The 23,823-nt window shown below is 32.5% G+C and overlaps 1 protein-coding gene across 1 annotated transcript in view; it reads right to left on the bottom strand.

The window, feature by feature from the left end:
• Positions 1-648: 648 nt before the first annotated feature.
• The window catches only part of TRAPPC13 (trafficking protein particle complex subunit 13), a 36,937-nt gene continuing 13,762 nt past the window's right edge, over positions 649-23,823 (bottom strand). Inside the window, 11 exon segments of the mRNA XM_074282397.1 lie at positions 649-2,155; positions 2,344-2,494; positions 4,097-4,197; positions 5,458-5,529; positions 5,531-5,657; positions 8,471-8,604; positions 10,434-10,451; positions 14,080-14,124; positions 14,802-14,874; positions 16,235-16,362; positions 20,941-21,025. Of these exon segments, the coding sequence (XP_074138498.1) occupies positions 2,048-2,155; positions 2,344-2,494; positions 4,097-4,197; positions 5,458-5,529; positions 5,531-5,657; positions 8,471-8,604; positions 10,434-10,451; positions 14,080-14,124; positions 14,802-14,874; positions 16,235-16,362; positions 20,941-21,025 (1,042 nt within the window). The 3' untranslated portion in view covers positions 649-2,047.

Here is a 23,823-nt window from a genome sequence, read left to right on the forward strand (position 1 = left end):
TGGGAACCAGTTCTGATCAATTTATATTATTTATTCAATTTACAGTTAATTTTTTTTTTTTTTTAAAGTAAGGCAAGACAGGGGTGTGTGTCCAGAATTGTGATATCACTGATGTAGGGATTTTCAGGAGTCTCGGGTTTAATTTCCTCTACAGATGTAAAAGACTCATAAAAAGTTTCTCAACTTCACTAAGTAGATTTCTGCTGTTATGGTTATATTTAGGCGTTGTATATGTAATCCTTGACTTGTGCTTAGGTGGCAATATTTACTCCATGTACCATGCAGCAAAGAATTAATTTCATACTTATATTTTACAATGTGTAATACAAGTATTTGTCTTTTCTAACTAATGGCATTATCTAATGTTACAGGGTTACATTACAAGTGAAAGTATAAACTGTGCAAGGGTCCAATTACTTGTATATTAACAGAAGAGGCTTCATAATCGTGAAACCAAACAATGTAGCAACTCCCAAGTGACCACCACACATTAAATGCTTTTCCATTTGAATCTGGGAAAAATAGAAGGGTCCTCCATGAGTAAATGTATGATGAAAAACTAATTGCCAATTATACTGGCTACATGATTTTGCTGTTATTTAATGCATCTTTAATCACTGAGGAGGAAAAAGAAAAAGACACTTTATAATTTTAACTAATTGCACTTTATTTTACACCGAGGACATTTCATACAGATTATTCCAAATAAAGTGGCAAACCATGTTCTAAAATCACTTTCATTTTAGGCCAACAACAGTTTGTCATGGTAATTAATAAATACTTATGCATTTAAAATAAATGGATGTTTTTAAATTATTTAAGTCACACTTAAATTGCATGTATAGTCTAAGTTTTTAATTATTTTCAGCTTGCCAAATAAGTATTATTTTTACATAATGGTTTATGAGCTTTTATTATGCTGACACAATTCAAATGATTATTATTATTTCACAGAAAGCTTCATATCACTATATATTCAGCATTTTCTTTGGCGGCATGATAGTGATAAGCAAATTTGGTGATAAAATGTAATGAAGGGGCAATTTATCTTGAGAAAATAAATACAAGAAGCACTTAAGCTTCAAACACAAAAGATATCAACATCAGAACATTGAAATCATCACAGCAAGAGGGGTAGATTTTAGGTTGCAGCAAATCATTTCCTGGCTTTGAGAGGCAGGAAAATTCCATTACATTCCTTATTTAGTAATAAGATGAGTTATCATAGTTATAACATGGCCCAATTGTGGGAGGAATAACTGTTGGAACTTGACCAATTCTTACCATGTTGCTATGGCAAATATAAAAATGTTAATATAAAGAGGAAAAAAAGGAAGCTTCATGTGTTTTAAACATGATGCACTTTGACATTCTCAATAAATTCTAAGCCTACTGGACAAGCACTTGGACATCTAGGTGGTAAATATCACAGATTAAATGAGGGAGACTGGCCTCAGTTATTCTTAACATTGTCTTTCAGAATTGTCTATTCTGAAAAGCTGAGGGGGATGAGGGTGAGAGTGGGGATGGAGAGAGGGAGAAGCAGGCTAAATAGGACAGTTATGCATTCTTTGTACAAGCTACAATAGATAGAATTCCAGAAACCTTCTAAGTAAAAGCATTCTATTATCTAGGTTGCCACCTAGAGTTGAATGAAGAATGACAGCTGCATTGTTAGTGAGGCCCCATCATTTTCAAGTGCTAACCTGACAAAGGAAGGGACTTTGGTGACTACCCACAGAGTTCAAATGAGGTAATACTACAGAAAATATAGATGTGTAGAATTTTAATTTATTATCTTAAAGAAGATAAACTTAGGAGAGAGCTCCCTTTAAAATATAACATAGAATATCTAAAATCTTACAATTATTTCAAGGAAGAAATTTAAATAATAATAAAATTGCTTGTGATGTGCTTACATTCTTAATACAACCTGATGGTTAAACATCAGATTTGATGTTTAACATCCAGATTATAAACAAAACGAATAGAAAAAGGTTGTATAAAGAAATGCCATATAAATCAAAAAGATAAAAGACTTAAATCTTTAGCCTTCTACTTCAATGGTTGATGACACCACACAGACTTGGGCAATATCATCATATTCATATGTTCTCTTCAAGAATGTGTCTGTTAATCGTAAGCCAGAGACACTCTGATGGGAGGAAAAAAAAAAAAAAAAAGAAAGATAGCAGTTTTCATTAATTGGTTAAGCATATAGAAGGCTGAATTATTATGAATAAAACTTGATATAAATGGCACGCAAAAGTTTAGATTACGATTTGAAGGTGAATGTTATGCCTACAAAGTTGAACATTACTAAAAAGAAAAAAAGTCACATACCTGTAGTCCCTGTACAGAAGAAAGCAGTGTGAGGGCAAGATAAAGAGATGAACTGGGGTTCAGTTTTCCAAGCTGCCTTCCTGAAACTCCACACCAGTGGATAGAATTTGTATTGCACATTTCCAAAACCAGGTCCATGGTCCTTTCACTGCTAGAGAGATCAGAAAAAGCAGGAATAAATCTAGTTCTTTTCAGAAAAGCTCACAGTAGCATATTTCTTCAGTTTCAATTAGTGCTCCTGTTAATTTTGTTTAATAAAATTCCTTCCCAGAAACACAAAGGAAAACAAATCACAGAAGCAAATAGCAATTTATTGGATATGACTAAGTATTGTTGCCTGGTTTCATATGAAGTTTTACATTCTATGCTCACACACTAGTTTGTAAATGGAATGACTTTGTAAAAGGACAACTTTGAATTCTCTCCTCTACCCTTCATGTCTCTTTTCCTCCTTTATCCCCGAGATACAAGTTGCCATTATCTTCACTTTTTCTTGATTCCACGATTTAAAATGGCATTTAAAGCAATCTGTCTGTCTGGATGTTGGACTTTCTGGTTTTTAATTCCAGCACTGAACCCCTGGTGCTAGTTGTCTCTTGTTCAAAGTATTGTTCTTGCTCTGGAAGGCATTCAGAATTCTTGCCTAATCCTGCTGCTTTCTAGCTCTTCTGTTTCTATTAAATTGTCTTTGTAAGAAATAAAAAGGGTAATCTGGTTCTGTTCCAAAAGCCATTTTGATGTTTAATCCAATTCTTTGACTATGATTTGTAGTGATAGGGCTCACAGACGTGAAGATACATGAAAGGATCTGCCCAGAAATGAAGGATCATAGGATCATGTTCAGATTTGATCATTATTAATAATATTCCATCTAAAAATCCTACTGCTTGCAATATTGCATTAAAGTTTCAATCTAAATGGCTTTATTATGTGTTTTTTTAAAATAAATAATAGTTGTTTAAAACTCAATTTTCATGACCTAGTTGGGCATAATATCCTAATACATTAGATAAATTTATTACTGAATCACCTTCAGTTAAGATAGTAACTCTGAAAGAAAGTTAAACTATTGACTTTCATAGTTTCTCCATTGTCTGAGATATACTTTTTAAAGTGCTATAAAACCCCCAGATTGGGGATGAGAAGGTTTTGGGATGTTTGTTTCTGAATGTTAGGAATGTCATTCACTGATGAACAATTACCCAACTATCTTCACAGAATTAACAACAAATACTGTCACCCTGAAATACTTTAGCACTGAAGCTTTTCAAAATATTTTCACATCCATCCTCATTTTTTCCTTCCCCTTTGCCTTATGGGAAGGAAAAAAAAGGAGGAAACAAGCATTTATTAAACACATACTCCTTGCCAAGCACTGTATTTAGCTTTACAAATAACTTATTTCATCCTGTGAGGTAATTGCTATTACTGTCAATTCCATTTTATAGTTGAAGAAACCAAGGCACTCCAGTTTTTAACTTTCAGGATACAGAGGATGGATAATGATATGTAAAATGTAAGGTAATGCAAATGAGTTTGAAGTGCAGCATCTCATTGCTTTACTATTGTATTTTTTAGGTATGTTGGCTCTTTACTTGAGAGAATATCATGTTCTCAGTTGCCCAAGTTAATAAAATTCAACATTATTCAATAAAACAGAGGATATCTGCCAAAACTATACTTAAGGGGACAGAGACATTTTCCAAATAAAAAACATATTCTGAGGAGCAAAAAGCCGTAACATGGACATTACCTGCAGTTTGTTATTTTACAAGTAATATGAAAAGGTTCTTCAAGATTTACGGTATCTGGGATTGCTTCCAAAGACAACCTAACATCACCATAACCTGGGGCCTGCGGGAAAAGGAAAAAAATATTCAGAATTTTATTTAATAAAGAATATTGTTAGTTCATCACAATCAAAGTACCAAGGAAAAAAAGGATATGGCCAAGGTTATACAGTATTTATATCTCTCAGAATGACATTCTGTTAGATAGAAGTTCTAAATGTTTATTTAATTCATTCCTCTTCTATGATTCCTCATCTCTATGCTTTGTGACATTGCTACCTTAATAATGAGAAAAAGGGCCCGGAAGTTACTTGTTTTTGCTGTAATTGTCCTTTGGCCAAACAAGAAGAACTTGGCAAATGGGTTTGATGTGGGCTCAAAGTGAAGATGATACTGAGTTTTAGGAAGGCTCCCAGAAGTATTATGGTTTCCATGGGCTCAATAAACATACCAGGAAGAAGAAACCACTATATCTGTCACTTTCAAACAAGTGAGAGGGGAAACCATGGTTTTTCACAGATATTTTAGTAGTGACTATGGAAGCATCAAGATTAAAGTAGTGACGTGAAATATTGTGGAATAAAAGAAGATGAAGCGACAGCTAATGCCAATCAACTCAATTTTTAAATTATATCATTCATTTTTACATTTTTATTGGTTTATTTTGTCTTTATATTACTTTTATCTTCAAATATCTCTTTACCCCTTCCTCTATAGTCCAATCATGCCTTGTAATCCAGGTTTTTTTTGGAAAAAAAAAAAAAAAAAAAAAGAAAAGAAAAAAAGCAATTTTATCAACAAAATGTGACTATATGTGCAATATTTCGTACCCATATTCTCCCAATTCTCTGAAGAAGGGAGGCATAAAATCAATTTTCTAGTTGTCTGACTGGCTCAGCAAATTATTTCTTCTTGGGGGGGAAAAAGGAGCTGATTTAATAATGTGTATCTTTCCTTCTGAAATGACTATTCCAGTACGGAGAGTGACTATTTTACTCTGGCAGTTTAAAACAAGGAAATTTTTCTATCAGGCAGTCTTTTAATAGTCTGAAGGGAACAGAGACCTGGATGGTGGTCCTTATCTTTGAAGCAGGAGCCACAGAAAATAGAAAAACAATCATTTCCACATTTTTTTAAATATAAGAACTCAAGCCTGCTTTAACTTATTTGCTTTGTAAATAATGAATTAATTTCTAAAAGAGCTGTAAGATAGTCTTTTGCATGTATCCTCTATAGTGATACTGTTCTCTTATTTAATGATAAATATAAATAGGACAATTTATTTAACAAAAGGAAAGTTTGACATTTAAAAAGAAGTTCTCACCATTCTTTGCAGTTGGCTGGTCTGCAGTCTTCCTCTCTCACCCAAGTTTGTTTTCCACACTATATCTAATTTTTCCGATTACTGTTACTCCTTTAATGATTCCAGCTTTTTCTGCAAATTCAGGCTTGGGCTTCAGACAGTATAAATACTGCCGGGTATCCATTGGTTGCAAATATGTCCGTGAGCCAAAAGTGGACACACTGAAAGAGGAACACAATGGACAAGAATCTTTAGTATCTTTTAAAAAATGAATGCCTTCCACCTCAAGCCAGATTGAAGCTACAGCTTCAAATTACATGATACATGGATTATTTAACAGGCACAATACAGAATCACTGACTTAAAATACCTGAAGGGTTATCTACTTTCTTTGGTAAATACTTCGGGTATAGGAGACAGCAAGACTGTCAGGCTATCTTCAACTTCCTGATGAATATTCATCAATAAGGTCTAGCTTTTACAAAGTTTTAGAAAGAAGAACTAGGAGCAATAGGTGGCAATTAACATTTTAGTCCAATTTCATTTCAATATAAATTTTTTTTTTTAAAACAATTAAGTGGGCTGCCTTGTAAGAAATTACACACTTCTATAACTTGAGGTATTCAAGCAGAAGCTTGATAAACAATTTTTTAGCAATATTATAGAGGGGATTTTATATGACTTATATAAGACTGGATTAAGTAACCATCCAGTCTAATGATAAAAGGTCCAATCTGATGATAAAAGAATAATTGTGATAAATTTAATGTTGATAAATTTTGTTTTTATATCATTTTCATTTCTGAATAACTCTTCCCCATTCTCTTAAAAAGTATACCATTCCTTTTAAGAAAAAAAATGAAATGCAGCATACGCAGTAATATAAGCAATGTTGCTCTCCCATGGTAATAACCAGAGTCATTTTATTTGCATATTATTTGGCTTATTTTAAATTTTTCATTTGGTATTACTGTAGCTACTGTACATATACTTTCCCCTCTGATTTTGCTTACTCTACTTTTTAAGTTTCCACTGCTTTTCTTTTTTCCTTGCTTTATATTGTTTCTTATGCACAGTAACATTAATGTACAATTTCATGTTCAACCATTTCCCAACTTGATAGGCATTCATCTTAGTTTTAAATCATTAGCTACCACAAAATTTTCTGCTACTGATATTCTCATTCATACTTGGACTAATATGCCCTGTAACGGTATCTCTAGTTTAAAACACAATGGACATTTTATTTGCTTTCTTAGTATAATTTTAACTACTTTTTGGAACAGCAGGACCAATTTAAAGCCCACTAGAAATTATTTTCTTAGTTCCTAATCTAATACCTTATAAATATACGCAACGTTCCATAGGGAACACTGTTGTGGAAGATCTGGGTTCTTGTTCTGGCTGTGCTAATTAATTAGTAGGCCTGTGGAGTGAGTAGTAAGTAGGCTGTTCAACCTCACTGAGCTCCAGTTTCCTGTAAAATCATAATAATTGCTGACATTTTTGCTTCATGGATTGTTCAGAAGATCAAATGAGAAAATGCATATAAAAATATTTAGAAAGGTAATAAAGGTACGAGACGTAACAAACCACTGTTTATTAATCTTATCCAGTACTCTCTCCCTCTTATCTTAAATATATCTTGTTTTGTACCACAAACTCATTCCAATTAAATTTCCTTACTCATCTCTGACATATCAACCACATTCTCATTGTTTGTGGCATGTGGTACAGGTCTAACAATAATTACTCAGAAAAAATTCAGCCTCTATTTTTATAGGTCTGTGAATTATGAAACGCTATGGAAAACCACCCATTGAGAACATTTTCCCTTTCTTTATTAGTCATATACAGGGTATTCAAGCAGGCAGTTTTTGGGAAGGATGAGAACAAATATTGTATTACTTCTCCACCCTTAGCCCCAGTTGGACAAAATATTTTTTTTCCTCCTGTATCAGGTTAGAATTGAGAGGGGGAAATTTGAGTCAGTGGACCAAGTGAAAGGAATGGATCATTCTCATGATAGGGCCACAGTGATGGTTCTCATCCTTCAGGAAAGTTGCAGATTTTGTTCTTTCCTCTATTACCTTTTAATAGATTCTCCTTTCTTCATTCTTTCTTTCTTTCTCTATGTAGGGCTTTCAAAGGGGAGAGATTAGCTTTTCACAAATGTTATCTACTCTGCCTGAACCTGCACTTGTGCATCCTTTTCAATCTCAAGAAAATCCATTTGATACTCATGTCCTCATGATCTAACCTTTTAAATATTTCTCCTATCTGCTTTAAATATGTTTTCATCTTACTACAAATAAACTCTTCTCTCCAAAAAATCCTGGACATAAACACTGCCCATTCCAGCTTCTGTCTTTGCTCATTTCCTTTACCCTAAATACCATAATCTTTATCAAATATTCAAAATCTGGTGCATAACTTGTGTGTGTGCTTGTGGGGTGAGTAAGCAGCAGAAAACTTCCAACGACTCTTAAGGTCCTTTTTCTGGCTCTAGAACTGTGATCCTATGGCCTCTCAAGGCCTCTGTTTTCACATCTATAAAATGAGGGGATTGGATGACAAGATTTCTAAGGTCATTAATGGCTCTAATACTTATGATCCTAATGATCTGCCTCTCAGTAAGTTCTAGTCAATCCAAATATGTTTCATTATCTTTAAAACAGGATTAATAACTACCCTATTAATCATATACATTTACAATATTAATGATTAAGTACTGATAAAAATTATATATTTAATGGACTACAAAAATTAATAAAATATATTTATGTATTATACAAGTATACAAAATGTATTAATTACATATTTATGGATCTACTAAACATACATATTTAAGTACTTTGAAAAATAAAAAATGCTGCATTATTGTCCCATAATTTTGTACTTTAGGTATAAGAATCATATAATAATGGCTCTAAAATTAAAGTTAAAAAAAGATGAAAATAATGAATTTAGTAAATGTTAGCATAGACAGATACACTTCAAAGCTAAGACTATCTGAAACTTTATTTGTACTCACCCTTCACCAACTTGTTTCACAGTATTTAGTTCTACTACATTGTACATCATAGATGGCTCCAATGAAACCTTCTCCATAAACATAGGTGAGGTTGTAATATTTTGAATTTGAGCTTCAAGAAAAACTTCATCTGTCTAAAGAAATGAGAAAATGGCCACCAAAACACAAAGGTATTTTATAAATTTGCAGTATCTTAATTATTTGAAAAAATTAACCACAAATGTGATTAGTTCATGCCTGCAAATCAAAGTTACTGTAATTAATGCGAGAAAAGAAATCTTTATCCCAATATAATTATCAGGAGCAAAAGTGTTAGTCAACTGATATCTGGTCAAACAATGGATAGGGGAATAGCTGTAATATATTTTACACTTGAAATTCTAAAATTAATCAGAATTTCATTAGAACAGCCTAATTTCTCAATAAGCTAAGAATTCAGGGTTTCTAAGTTAATCAGAGTTATACTTTTGATATGTATGAACATTCCTTTAGAATCTTAATTTTTCTAAAGTGATAAGATAGTGAAAAATAATAGAATCTCTATTAATAGTATATCACACTAATCTCATTTTCAAGTGTCATGTTGACATCAGAGAGTGATCACTTACTCTATATATATTACTATGACTGTGCAATATATTTAAGCTCCTTCACCATAGAGACTATCAGCTTATTTGATTTAACCAGGTACTTTCTTACATTCTATGAGTGCTCAATCTATTAATTTCTAAGATTATTTTCTAATAATATATGTGGGTAGTTAACATTATGAAATGTGAAAAGAGCCAGATAGGGGGAGTATATATTTTTGTGGGGGTGGGGTGGAGAATTTTTGAACTTTAAAAACCAGGAACAGGTAATTTAACCTTGCTGACAGGTTTGAAGATTTGGCATGAAGCAAAATTTAAAAATCATGATATAGGTGAACTTGGCACTTTGTGGGCATATGTAACATAAAAGGCAATACAAACTGAAATCAACCTGGAAAAATATAACTACAGAGCTACAAGCTAATTATTAAAATTTATAAATATTTACTAAGAACAAAAGTTCTGTAGTACATTGCTATTTTTTTTTTTCTAAAAAAGAATAGCAATGTGCTATGGTAATTATAAATGACATTATTTCATGGTTTCATTCTGTTAGCACTTCCCCAAAAGGTAGGTAAATATTATATCCCATCAATCCATTGCTTTAAAAATCACCATGGACCCAAACTTCAAGTTATTTTCAAAGGCATAAATTGTCAGCATAAATTTAGGAAGAGCTAAGTGGGACAAGAAAAGAAATATAAGCAGCATAATGGAAAACCAAATTAGTTCGAAAAAGAAACATAAAACAATTTACAATGAAAAAAACAAAAAACAAACAAAAAAAAAACTAAAGTGATATTTAATGCTAAGCCAATTGGTATTTGCATTAAGTACAGAAAGACACAAAAGATATATGAACTGCAGCAAACATGACACAAATGCTGCAAATTTTAAATAGCTAACTAGAAAATATATTCTTGATTCTAATATTGTTAAAAAGATCCAATTTCATCTACTCCAATTTAAAACTTAAATAATTATGTATTTGCATTCAAACAGTTAATTACTCTCCATCTTGTTCACAGTTCAGGTGGACGGTTTAAATGAAGGTAATTAAAATCCCCTGATTGAAAAAATTAATAAATAATATGCCTAAAAAAAAAAAAGGCTAAATGAGAAACAAATGGTTCAAGTTACAATTGGTTTAATATGGTAATTTAAAATCTGAGTTGATGTGTTAGATAACATAGAAGAGGACCATTATAATTTGGGAAAGAACATTTTCCCAGCTAAATGAATAAGATCATAAAGCAATATTCACAACCAACTTTGTTTTTCCACTATGCTTTATAAACATGTTAAAAGGCAGAGACTCAATTAGTAGACAGGAAGAAAAGCATACAAATTTGTAATAAATTAAATAAAATTACCACAGAACTGAGGTCACTCTAATGGAAAAATAAAAAAAGAAACATTAGAAAAATTAGAGTTAAATGTTAAAGAAAAAGGACAACTAACTTTCAAATAAAATGCACTACTGCATTTTTGAGTACCTAAACAAGACAGCATTAGTAAACAAGAGTGTAAAAAGAAAGACACACAAAGAAACATGACAATCATCCTTCTGAAAAGGTACAGGCTTAGTAAAGTTAAATGGTAAATTACTTCTATGAGTAGAATCAGATCCTATTACTTTATACTTTAGTAACTTTTACTGACTTGAATAGGGGACTGGGATGTTGCACAAGTATTAAAGGAATAGAATTTTGTTGAAATGTTTCCCCCCTCAGATTTAATGAGACTATTTTACTGACACAGTAATCTAATGGGAAGGGGGGGGGGGAAACTAATAGAAAAACTTGAACTTAGATTGTATACTTTGGGAAGAATTCAGAGGCCTTCAGATTTGTTATCTTCTGGAATTATAGGCTTTTCAGCACAGGAGAGATCTTACTTAGGAATTTATCTGGCTACATTCCATCTCAGACAGGTGACAAGTCTAACTGATTTTTAAAGCCCTTCCTTGATTTCAAAACCTCTCATAATTCAATGATTTTTTTCCTTCCATATCTATATTTCATCAAGATATCACAGCTTAACCTCATTTGTTCTTTCTCTGCCCTCAGCTGAGACAGAGATAGCTATTTTGTGCATGATTCTTTCATAATTTTAAAGACTATTACTAGACTATTCCTGAGGCTTCTTTTTATGCTATTTATTCACACAGGCTAACATATAATTATAGGAAGGGAAAAAAAAAAACCCTGTAGACAATGCTTTAGGCAAATAAATGGATAATGAGGTACCTTTGGGCCACGATTTCAGCGTAGGAGAAGTAATTCATTGAACAGGGGGGTATGGGAAACATGGGAGAAAAATCACACATTGGCATAGCAGTAACATGATAGTTCTCAACACCAAAACTAACATCATTTCATGTCTATATTCATGCCTGGTCAATGTTGGCTATGGTGTGGATATTATTGACTGGCCATTGAATACCTAAAAGTCAAAATCAATCGTCAAGAAAAAGATTAACAAGCCCATGAATTGTTTGCCCTCTGATTTAAATAGTGCTTTCAAAAGAAATATGTATATTCAAGAATTTAAGGCACCATAGCATAATGATTAGTGACCTGGCCACAGTAAGGAAGACTAAGTAAGGCACAAGGTGTACCTCTGACACACAAGACTACCCTGATCAAGTTAGCAAACATTTCAGTGTCCCAGGCAATTCTCTTAGTTACAGGGAAGCTATCAATCTGAATTGTTATAGTTTTCCCATTGGCAAGGCCCTACTCTAATGAAACCACAAGTCTGGTTTAAAAAAAAAAAGTTTTTATTTAAAAAATTTCAAAATTAAAACTTGTCAAGAAACTAGATTTAAAATTATGTGTAGAATCAATTTCTAAACATACTTTGTTCACAGAATTAAAAGGTTAGAGCAGAAACTTTATTTTAGAGATAATCTAATCCAATTTCCTCAATTCAAAGATGAGGAAAAGTAATCTCAGATAGTTACAGGATGTATCCAAGATCCTGGAAAGAAATTAAACAAGAATTGTACTCTACTACAAGAGTAGCCTGTTTCCAAACTCTTAAGAAGAATTTCAGTGATCACTTTTAAACTAAACCTAGTACCAAATATGCTATCATTGCAAAACATTTTCATAGTCAAATAATTACATTCCCAAAAAAATGCAAATAAACACACCCTATAAATCTCCTTACTCATCTATAAAGTAAGGGAACCAATGGAGGTACCTTTCAGTTCTGAACTGATGATTGTTGTTTCTTGCACTTCTATAACAAATTTACTCTTTTAAGACATTTTCCACTTCATTCTAACTATATATGAATCCTCTACCAGGAAGGAGAGAAAGAGGAAGGGGAAGACAGAGGAGGGAAGAAAGGCAAGGGAGATAAAGATGGGGGGTATAGGGCAAAAAAGAGAAAGGGAAAAGAGAGAGAGAGAGAGAGAGAGAGAGAGAGAGACAGAGAGACAGAGAGACAGAGACAGAGAGACAGACAGACAGACAAGAGACATAGAGACAGAGACACAGAGACAGACACACAGAAATAGAGAAATAAAAGAGTATTTTAATTTAATCAGGCTGAATAGTTACAGGATATGATTATTTCATAGTATGTGATTAATAATAAGAATGCTGGGGCCAACATTCAGCAAGAAAAAAGAATTAACTAAATAAATAACATCAGTTGTATTCAAAACTTTACCCCCTACTCCTGAACTATATATTCCAGTTAAACTGATATATTCACTGTTCCCTGAAGATATGAGATCAATTCTCACCTTCTTGTTCTTCCTCATATCATTCTCCTTGTCTGAAATAACCGCCTTCTTCTTCTCTATGTCCTATACTTTTTATAAGGCCCAGACAAAATCTTGGGCCTTATTATGTATCACCCTTTTGGCACTTAATATCTTTATTTTTAAATAAATAACTAGATTTGAAAATCCTCCCTATGGAGTCCAAGTTTTCCAGAATAGTCCTAGATTTTATGAAAAGAAAGTATATTTTTAATGAGGCTTTATAAAGCAAATATTTTGTCAAATTATTTGTTCCGATTTTCATTTCATAAAATATAGTCACCACATTATATCCCTAATGCCAAGTGGATCAGTAAATATTTGTTGATGATATAAAAAATTTAGTTTGAAAAGTCATTACAAAAATTTTTTTTTGGTTACATTTTGAACTAATAGATGGGTATTTTAAAATTCAAAATGTAGGGGTTCTTCAAAGTAGTTACAACAATATTATATTCATCATGTGAAGATTTCTTTCACTGTTAGTTGGAACTTCCTGAGATCTAGAGATCAAAATGGAATAGTAGCACAAATAATAAAATTGAGAATGAATTTAATGGGGTCCAGTGATTGAATACAGGCACACCTCTGTAGACTATACTGGCCTCACTTTTGATCAATTTTAGTTTTCCAGAAGTCATCCAAACAGCAGTTCTCTTTTCCACTTGACCAGTCTTACTTTTTCCAGAGAACCTTTTAAACAACTATCAAGAATAATAGATTTAACTTACACCTAACAAAGCCTTTTAACTTCCCAGTTCAAACTCTCCTATTTTAGTGCTCTGTGGTTAGTTTACGGGAAGTTCCTAGGAAAACTCTCTATAGTAGGGTTATGCTCAGTTTTTTTTTTTAGTATTCAGAACAATGAAGTGTTTGCCAGGTTCTTATTAATAACAGTTAGTAGGTATTAATCCTGTTTTAAATAACAATGACTAAGAAGAATTATAGGAAAGGCATTTCATTAAGAGGAAATAAAACAATATTCACAATGAAAATTGCACAAATTCTATTGCAGATAGCCCATCAACATTTCTTTAAACGAGGGGAATAATTGATTAGATGAGGCTTAATATCTAATTATTTTACCTACTGATTAAAACTGTTAACTCATTTTTCACAAGCATGGTTAGATTAGCAAATAAAGGAAAAGGAAACCTATGATTTAAAAAACAAACATGATTTTGATATTTAATTGAAAAACTCATTAAATATCAAAAATCTTGAGTAAGAAATCCAATACTTACCTCTGCATTATAAAACTTGGTTTTCACATCTAAAGGTTTAAGAACCTGATTGAAAAAGCACATAAATTAGATGGGAATTTGTCTTTTTTAATACTTCAAAAAAATTTTATGGTATAAAATTTAATTATGTATGCCTAATTATAAACAAGTTTTAAAACTCTTTAAAATTCTTAATAAAAAAGGCTCTTAGGAGGCTTGAAAACAAAAATCCCGAGTACATACTTTAAAATTTGGTCATCATTTCACCTCTCTATAGGGAAAGATGTATATATTTGTCCAGGACATGCTTTAGCAAAATAATGGCAAATATTTTTCCTATTGTGTTAATTTTCCTTTTATGGCCAGGCCTCCAAAAACATTAGTGGAACTGAAAAATATCAGTACTTTAAAATGGTTTTCTAGAAATTAAAACAGAAAAGTTAAACATATTCTTTATGCTACATTTTGTAGTATCCACATTTGTCACATATATTCAATCAAGGACTCCTAACTTTGGGTGAAAATTTCAAAAATTTCCCCATAAAATTATTGCTCATGCTACTGTTTTTTGTTTAGCTTAATTTAATCCTATTTTCTTTTCAGTTTTGAATAGGCCTGGAAGCTACTCACTTAGTTTTGAACATGTCTACATTTCATAGCAGAGTGATAGGATTTATACAATATGAAATAAGTAAGCAACAGCATCTTATGGCTAAATAGTTTATCTTACTTAAATGCAATACCTGAAATTTGAAGAATTTCCTAAAGTACATCTTTTCTCCACTCTGAGTAGTATAGCTGACTGCACACACCAAGCTGAAATAGACAGACTTGCTTTAATCATTCTGAATCACTTCCAACTGTGTGATTTTCAATATCACTTCTAAAATGTAGAGAATATATGCAACACTGCTATCCTAATCATGGTTTGTGAAATCTACTGTAAAATCTCCAACATTCTTTGTTTATAGAAGCCAACATCAAAGAATGATGGTAACTTAGATCCAGTCAAAATTTTCATTTTATAGGAGGAAAAAGGCTTATTCAAGTGAATAATTTGCCTAAGATAATACAGTAAAGATCTCAAAGTTCAACAACCAGGATTTTATTTCATACAATAATTTTTTGTTTAGTGAGATGCTATTTTCTATATATCAACAACTACTTTATAAAGTATAACAATAGTGTGTCATTTGAAAAGTTAGGTACAAAAAGACTGAAAATGGCCATAACTTCCTTGCTTTAGATAAGAATTAAAACATTAAAAAGAATTCTGACAATGTTTAATCATGTTTTTAACCAAACCTAAAGGGCTCAAATTTTTAAAAAGAAAACTAACATTAATAATTAGTTAGATTTTTGCCTCAGAGCAAAAATAAATGTTTATCTATACACACAGGCACAAAAGAGCAAAGGTTATAAGGCAAAGTGGCCTTCGGAGCTTGCCTCTGTTTGGTTTTACACTGCTATTTTTTACTGGTTAGATGTTTTGTTTTTGGATCAGGCTAATATATGTCTATTTCAAGGTAACAGCCATGCATAGAGATAATTAGCATTTTACAAAGCTTTCAAAAGATTTGTATTAAGTGTTTTCTTACATCTCTGCTTCAAACTAGTATTACCTCTATGAAGAATTGAATTAATAGGGCAAAGTTAATAGGGCATATAGTGATTAGCATCTAAAAAATGTGGGAAGGTTTTTGCTTTTCTATTAGTGCTACTTAAGAGGAACCAGTAGGGTGCTCAGAGTCTTTAGGGAAGGTTGTTTTGGCTATAGCTCATGAAGTTCCTACTATATAATTTCTTAGTGTTCCTCAGGAATGATTTAAATGTTAATGATTAAAAATTTTAAAATGTTGCTTATAAGTTCAGACCATAGGTTTTGTGAGGACTAGAATTGTCTGATTCTTATTTGCATCCCTCACAATATCACACTTGTTCAAAATAGGTATTTTTCTGACTTCCTACCTTGCTACAATTCAGATTTTCTCCTGAGGTAGTTTTTAGATAGATTTCTAAGTAATTACAAAAATGCAGTTAGAGGTATTAACTCTTATCACATAAAAAGAAAACACTATTTTAGACATATAAGGTAAAAACATTACAAAAAAATTTTAATGCTATATATATGTATAGAGATATAGATAGATTTAGATTGTGTTTAAATGTTCCTTACATATGTGTTCCAATTTCTTTCACTTCATGGTGGATGACATCATCAATACAACAATCAGATTTAAGTTCTGCAACTGTAGCATTGGAAGCGGAAAGATTTAACCGTTGAGAACTTGTCTGAAGATCGGCCTTGAAAGAGGAAGAAAAACCTTAGAAGATAGTGTGCAACTTTAAGAGAATTTCAACTTCTAAAAATGATTTAGAATAAACATTCTAAAAAGGACTGTACTTTTAAATAATATAAAGTGAAAGTCAGATTAGCCAGAACTAGATTTCTTTATTGCGGATTAGAGTTCTCTATTATTTTAAAACAAAAATCCTTTATATGTACACACACCAACACTGATTAATACACTCAATATTAAAATGTAATGGACAAATATTAATCTCTTGGCATTATGATGTGGAACAGAGTCAAATAGCAGAAATGACAATCCCTGACCTTCAAGAGTTCACCACTTAGTTTGAGAGGCTAAGGCTTGAACACATAAAAAACTCAACAAAAGATGGATTAAATTATTTTCTATAAATATTTTCCAATTTTTTTGGTTGTACAGAAATTTTTTAATATAGTCACACACATCTATCTGCCCTTACTAATTTTCTTCAAGTATTAAATGCAAAGAAGTTTATTTGCTCTGCAGAGCAAAATAGATTTGAGAAGAATCCAAGAGAAGTTTCAAATAAGTAATTACCAAATGAATCAGAAACAAAAGTGCCAGACTGCTTCAGAAAAGAAAAGGAAAATTCTGGCAAAGGTGGTAATGGAAAGCTTTTGAGTTTTTTTTTGAAGACTAAGTAGGATGTAGATGGGTGGAAGAGGGTGGGAAGAACAAGAAGTAAAATTAAAGGAAAAAAACAAGCCACCTGGGTTGAAGTAGAGGTATTATGGAGAGAAATAGGAAAAAAAAAAAGAAAAAAAGGAAATGATTATCAGACTATAAAGGTAGTCTAACTATACTTTAAACAAATCTGTATTGAAGGAAATCCTGATTTTATGTTCCTGACTTATTTATACTTGATTATTATTGTGTCTTTCGGACATAATGAGAATTTTCAAAAATAGTAATAGCTGATGTTTACAAAACATTCTCAGGTTTGTATAATGCTATACATATACATCTTATTTAATTTAAAATAAAAAATAGTGCTAGTTTTTAAAAATGAATTAAATGTTTTAGGAACCTAGCACTAAACATCAAAACTAAGAAAGTTACCAGCTACTTGTTAACAGTCAAACTAATCTATTTCACCACAAAGTTTCAACATCTTTTAAATTTCTCCTTTGTATTTCCATCAGTCCATTCACTCTCAATTGGTTTTATTCAAATGGTCTTAGTGTGCATTCTTTTCTTCTGGGACTTTTTTTTTTTTTTTTTTTTTTTTTTTTTGCTTTGTAGTTCTCATTACTCAGTCTTAATTGCATTAAAATATTTTACTACATTAATGTGGTGGCATTTACTTATTCCCCTATTATTGTTGGGATATTTAGGTTGTGAATGGTAAATTGCTTTTCTCATATAATACTGCTATGAAAATTTCTGAACAGACGGCTCTTTCGTTTTTGTTAACATTTTCAGTTACACTCTTAAACAATTTAATTACATGGTCAAATAATTTTTTTAGAGGGCAAAGGATTAATTTTGTGAGCTATTACTAGACTGCCTTATCAACTACGAAATGTAAGTTATCATTGTGACTTTTTAACATCTGTGTATATTTTAATTGTTCAATTTTTACCATCATATTTGCTATGTACACTTTTTCCAATCTTTTTTGCTGTACAGAAATTTTTTAAGGTAATCAAACATATCTTTCTCCTACTTTCTTCAAGTATTAAATTCAAAAAAGTTCACTTGCACCCCATAAATAAATACTTTATTCTATTTTTCCCCATATTCTTCATGGTTTTTAAAGGTTTAAGTCTTTTATCCAACTGGATGAAAGATGTGGATTCAAATCCAACCAACTTCTTAAGTAAATAATGAATCCTTCTCCCAGTTGTTATTTTCTAAGGGTTCATGAAAATCTCCTCTTTTGTATGTATTTGATTAGATATCTGGTATTTTCATTCTACTCCATTGATTTATTACTCTATTTTTTCTGTACGATGAGGTAGTAGACAATACTTTGAAATAATGTCTTAAGTCTGTAAATTTATTATTATTTCACTTCTGAGTTAGCACAATTATTTTCTTGCTGGCCCTTCCACCCTGACAAAATGATTTTTCTTTTCTGTTTAATTATAGTAAATTTATTTATTTTTAATACACATTGCCTTATGAATCATGTTGGGAGAGAAAAATTAGAACAAAAAGGAAAAACTATAGGAGAGATTAAAACAAACAAACAAACAAAAAACACCAGAAATGTATTGTTTTACATTCAGTCTCCTTAGATATTTTTCTGGATGGAGGTGGCATTTTCTGTGCAAAGTCTATTGGAAGAAGAACCAAGCCTTTCATAGTTAATCATTGCATACAAAATGATCTTTCTTTCTTTCCTTCCTTCCTTCCTTTCTTTTTTTGCTGAGGCAATTGAGATTAAGTGACTTGCCCAGGGTCACACAGTTAGGAAGTGTTAAGTGATTGAGGCCAGATTTGAACTCGTCCTCTTGACTAGTGCTCTGTCTACTGCACTACCTAACTGCCCCAAATGATTTTTATTAAAACATTTTGTATATATTACCCTTTTTGCCAGAACTTTTTGGTTCTCCAATGCCTATAAAATGAAATTCTGATACATCCTGTGTCTTAAGATGTCTTCATACCTGTTGCAACTCAAGAAAACAAATGACCTCTGCCTTGTATCTTTTTTTCTTTTTTTACATGTATTATTTATTCATTTTAAGATAATTAAAATATAATAAATACTATTACATCATGAATTAAGTCTTTCTTTGAGGACTCTGAAGCCACTTCATGATTTTGCAAGGCCTTAAAAAGCATCATAATGAATATTATTTTTCATTGTAATATGAATTGGGAAAATTTTATTTAATAATATCCAGGTTGAAAACAATCCTCTCTCTGTCTTTCTTTTTTCCCAGTTACTCTATCGTTACTCTTTAACCGACCTAACCACCCATCCACCTTGGTCCTCTCCCTTTGTGAATTAAAGAAAGAACATGCAAAGATCTTACCCTAGAATTTTAAAGGTTCCTCTCTTTGTGCCCTCAGGTCTCATACCAACAAGCATGTCCAAAAGATTTCCTTCTTGATTTTTCAAGATAATGACTTATTTATTTACTAAAAGGAATTCTTCATTTATGATCTTTTTCCTTTCTTCTCTGTTCCAAACACACAAACTGGGTCTCTGTGACTTTGTAATTTCAATTAACATGTGACCTTGTGGGAAAGAGGCTGGAACTTAAAAAATTTCAAACCCAGCCACACCTGAGCTGTTCTTTCCTAACTCTCCAATATACTACACTGTTTAGGTGACAGCCTTCTTACATCCCTCTTCCTGAACTGTTGCCACAAATCCTTTTGAACCTTATATTACTAAAGGCCACTGAAGCATAATTACAAGTACTGCCTAGTCATATTACGGTGCAGAACATGCTCTTTAGAACCCTACATAGTGCCAAGTATTTAAACTAGTTTTTCCTAATAACTGAAATAACTACAAGTTATTTCAGAATCCTGGGTGCCTTAACTGGGTATGAATAGATCATTACAAAAACTATACCCTAACCCTTACTCCTACCCCTTTCGCCTAGATACTCAACAGTAAGTCTTTACCATTGGATTGTTTCATTCGATGTATTTATATCCTTGGTGTCTGCCAACTTAATTGGTTAAAATTTAATTTAGTTAAATGCTCTTGGGTTGGGGCAGCAGATCCTACCCTATAGAAAAGATATCATATCTGGTGTAAGATACCCACAAATAGTAGAATGAACATTAGACTGGATATGTCAGCAGAGTTAGGTTGAAATCCAGCTCTGCTACCTGTGTGACCTTAGATGAGATATAATGAAGATTCTTTTCAGATCTCTGTTTCTTCATCTGTAAAATGAAGGAACTGGGACTATTTAATTTTTACAGTTGCTTCTGCTTCTAACTTTTGATTATCATTATCTTCCTTCTGTATATGTAGGTATACCTTGGTTGGTGTTTTTATTCTAATAAAGATTCAGGAATGGGTTGTGGTGGGCTGGAGGTCTGGAAGGAACGATGGTTTAGAGATAATTAACTGGAGTTAGTCCCTAAATTCCTGTCTGAAATACAACTTTCTGAGGCCCAACCCTCAGTCAACAGAACAGAAAAGAGAACCAAGGAGGAGTGGGAGAACTCATGCTATCAAAGGGATTACTGCAATTTTTCTCCTACTTTTCTGGAGTCTTTTTTCTCTCTCATATTTTTACCTAAGTCCAATCCTTCCAAGTCCAGATTAAGTCCTACTTCCAAATACCTAAATTCCCAGAACTATAAAGAAACCTTGCTGCTTGCCCTAAGTTACTTAGCTTGTTACAGGCAGTGTTGAGGCTCAAAACCAGATCACCCATTCCCAATTTAACAAATCGTCTACTGCGACACAGTGTCCTCTGGAAGCTTCCATTATGAATCAATACCTAACTTTTTTTTTTTTTTTTAAGTCTGGCATACTGAATTTCTAAAGCATACCAATAATAAAGGAAACAGGTAATTGATGAAAAGGCAGGAAAATATACTCAGAAACATTCAGAATCAAAATGTTACTTACCTTTACCAATATGTCCTTTACAATCTGGTTGCTATCATTATGAACGCTGATATAACTGGAAAAGGTTTCCCCCAAAAATATGTTTCTGTACGAAAGAAAACCATCATTTAGAAAGTAATCTGCTTCAGCCAAAGTATAAGTACGTCACCCTGAGGAGTACTGGACAGAATCCATCACATCTCATACCCTAAGGGATGGTGGCCACAAACACTGCTCCTAAATTCATTTATATCCTAGTGCCATGTAAAATATTGAGATAACCTATGAAATGTTATAGAATCCCTACCAAAAGTTATAAAGATCCCTGCCAACTGTCCTATGATACATCTGAAAGGGATGGAAAATAAAGTTTTCTTTCTTTCTTTCTTTTTTTTTTTTGGAGATGATTTTAAGTCTCTACTAAGTTACTGAAGCTTTAAGGAATCATTTGCATTTTATTTAATCTTTGGGTAAAATTTTGTTCAGTAAAAATAAAATTGGTTTTATCATTTTTTCCCTTGAATATAAATCTAAGTTTTCCACTAATAAATCTATTCTGATAACTTCTTTATACTTTCAACCTAAGACAATAAGCATATCTAAAGCTCTTAACATGTGCCAGGTCCTATGCTAAGTGTTGGAGACAAAAACAAACCAACAAACAAAAAACCAGTGAAGAGGGAGAGTATTCCAAGTGCAACAATCAGTCAATGCAAATGCCCAGTGGAAGGAGATTGTGTTTCTAATGAGGAACATGAAGCAGGACAGTGTGTTTGTGCATGGAGGTAAAGTCCAAGTGCCTGTTCATGAACTCTGAAATTTTTCTCTCTGCCTTTGCAGCCCTAAACCCTGTTCTCTGTGCTTACCATGACCTTCGTGTCTTCACTTCTTTCCCATGCCATATCCCCTACATTAGGTAATTTTCTTCCCTTCCCCACCTTGGCCTCTGAGTGAAGCAGTTCAACTCTATATTGTCCTCTTCTCTCAAATTCCTTGCTCCCTCATCTTATCAAAGAGCTTGTTCTGCCAGGCTTTTGTCTGGGAATATTTTAGGCATTTCTGCCTTAATTCCTAATCAAGGGCCACTAAACAAAGCTGGAGAAAATCATGACACTATGCTGACTGAATCAACGACAAATTTAAGTTACGTGAATCTCAACTGGACCCTCACTGCTGCAAGATAATCCTTCTACATCTCACTAATCCAAACCTTTTCATCCTTTCTCAAAGCTCCATGTCTCCCCTTTCCCTTACCCTCTCCAGGAGGAAACCCCATCTCATATTTCACTCACAAAGAGCTCTTCTTGCCCCCTCCTCATCTCATATCACTTACTATATCTTCAGATACCCCCCTTCACCTCTGTCTCATAAGAGGGGGGAGTTCTTTCTCCTTGCTAAGACAAACCCCTCTACATGCACCTTTGATCTCATTATATCTCGTCTTCTCCAGCAGATTAGCCTCTTCTATCAACCCTAAAATCTCATTTATCTTCACTTTCTTTTTGTCTACTATTTTCCTACTGCCTAGAACCATGCCCACATCTCTCCTATTCTTAAAAAGCCTCACTTGGGTCATCCATTCCAAATAGTTACTGCCTCATTTCTTCTCCTTTCTGTACCTTAACTATCCGAAGAGGACAATTAATGTTACCAATTCCCTCTCTCACCTCTTAACCCTTTAATAGCCTGCTTATTACATTATCAACTGAAATTGCTATTGTCAAAGCAGTGATGTGCTGGGAAACTATTTAACAACCATCTCTCTAGGAGAAAAAATAAGCCATGACATATTTTTAAGTTCAATCCAAATTATTATTTTTTTAAAAAATTTATTGCATTTGAAAAAACAGTAAGAAAAAAGAAAAACAGAAAAGGGATACAAAATAAAAAAGAACATTGTCATGTACACAGCAGAACATCAGGGATGATTAAAAATACGTAACAATAAATTAACAGATCAAGAAAGTATATATATTAGAAGAAATTATATTCATGAATATCCATTTTTTCTTTACTTCCTTGCAAATTGTTCTTTGGTTCTCTGTTGTTCAGCTTTTTAAAAATTTTATTCTTTTTTCCTCCTTTCACCCCCCCCCAACTACTCCCAAGCACAGTTAAGAAAATTTATTTATGTACACATACGTAGATTTATACATACACACATATACTCTCAGACATACCACATATACAATCATTCCTATCCCTGCTGACTTTCATTAAATTCTGCTCTATAACTTGGCTTATTATTACTTAAACTTCCCCTATCCAAGGATCTCTCCCTTGTCTTCTTCCCTCGCCCATAGCTTCCCCATCTGCCCATTTCTCCCCTTATTTCTTTATAAATTTTGGAGGGTACTATACCTTTCATGGCATATATGTAGTGTTGTCTATTGAATCCATTCCCAATGTGAATAGATTTTCAGAACTATGAGCCTTCCTTCCCCCTCTAATGCCTGTGTGTCTATTCTTCCTCTGTGCCTCATTTGTATATCATGATTATTCTTTTTTCCTTAATTCTGTCAATCTTTCTTTTGAACTATCCTATTGTTGATGTGAATCTATAAACACTTCCTGTGTTTAAAAAAAAAAAAAAATTTGTCCATGTTCAAAGAGTATGTCCATATTGTGTTTCTTAAAACTTATCTTTGATGTTGGCTCTATGTGTTAAATTTTTTGTTAAATTCGGATTTGTTTGATACATAGTCCTGAAAATTTTCAAGTTCAATGTCCATTTTTTTCTCACTCAAAATTATAGATAATTTTGCTGGATGTGATATTTTTGGCTGCAAGACTTAATTCTTTTTGATTGTTGGTATGATAGATGATTTTAGGACCTGCAGTTCTTTATTGTGGATGCTGATTAAGTCTTGTATAATTCTAATTATAGCTCCAGCATACCTGAAT

This window comes from Sminthopsis crassicaudata, chromosome 1 (genome assembly GCF_048593235.1).
Source record: "Sminthopsis crassicaudata isolate SCR6 chromosome 1, ASM4859323v1, whole genome shotgun sequence".
Taxonomy (NCBI): Eukaryota; Metazoa; Chordata; class Mammalia; order Dasyuromorphia; family Dasyuridae; genus Sminthopsis; species Sminthopsis crassicaudata.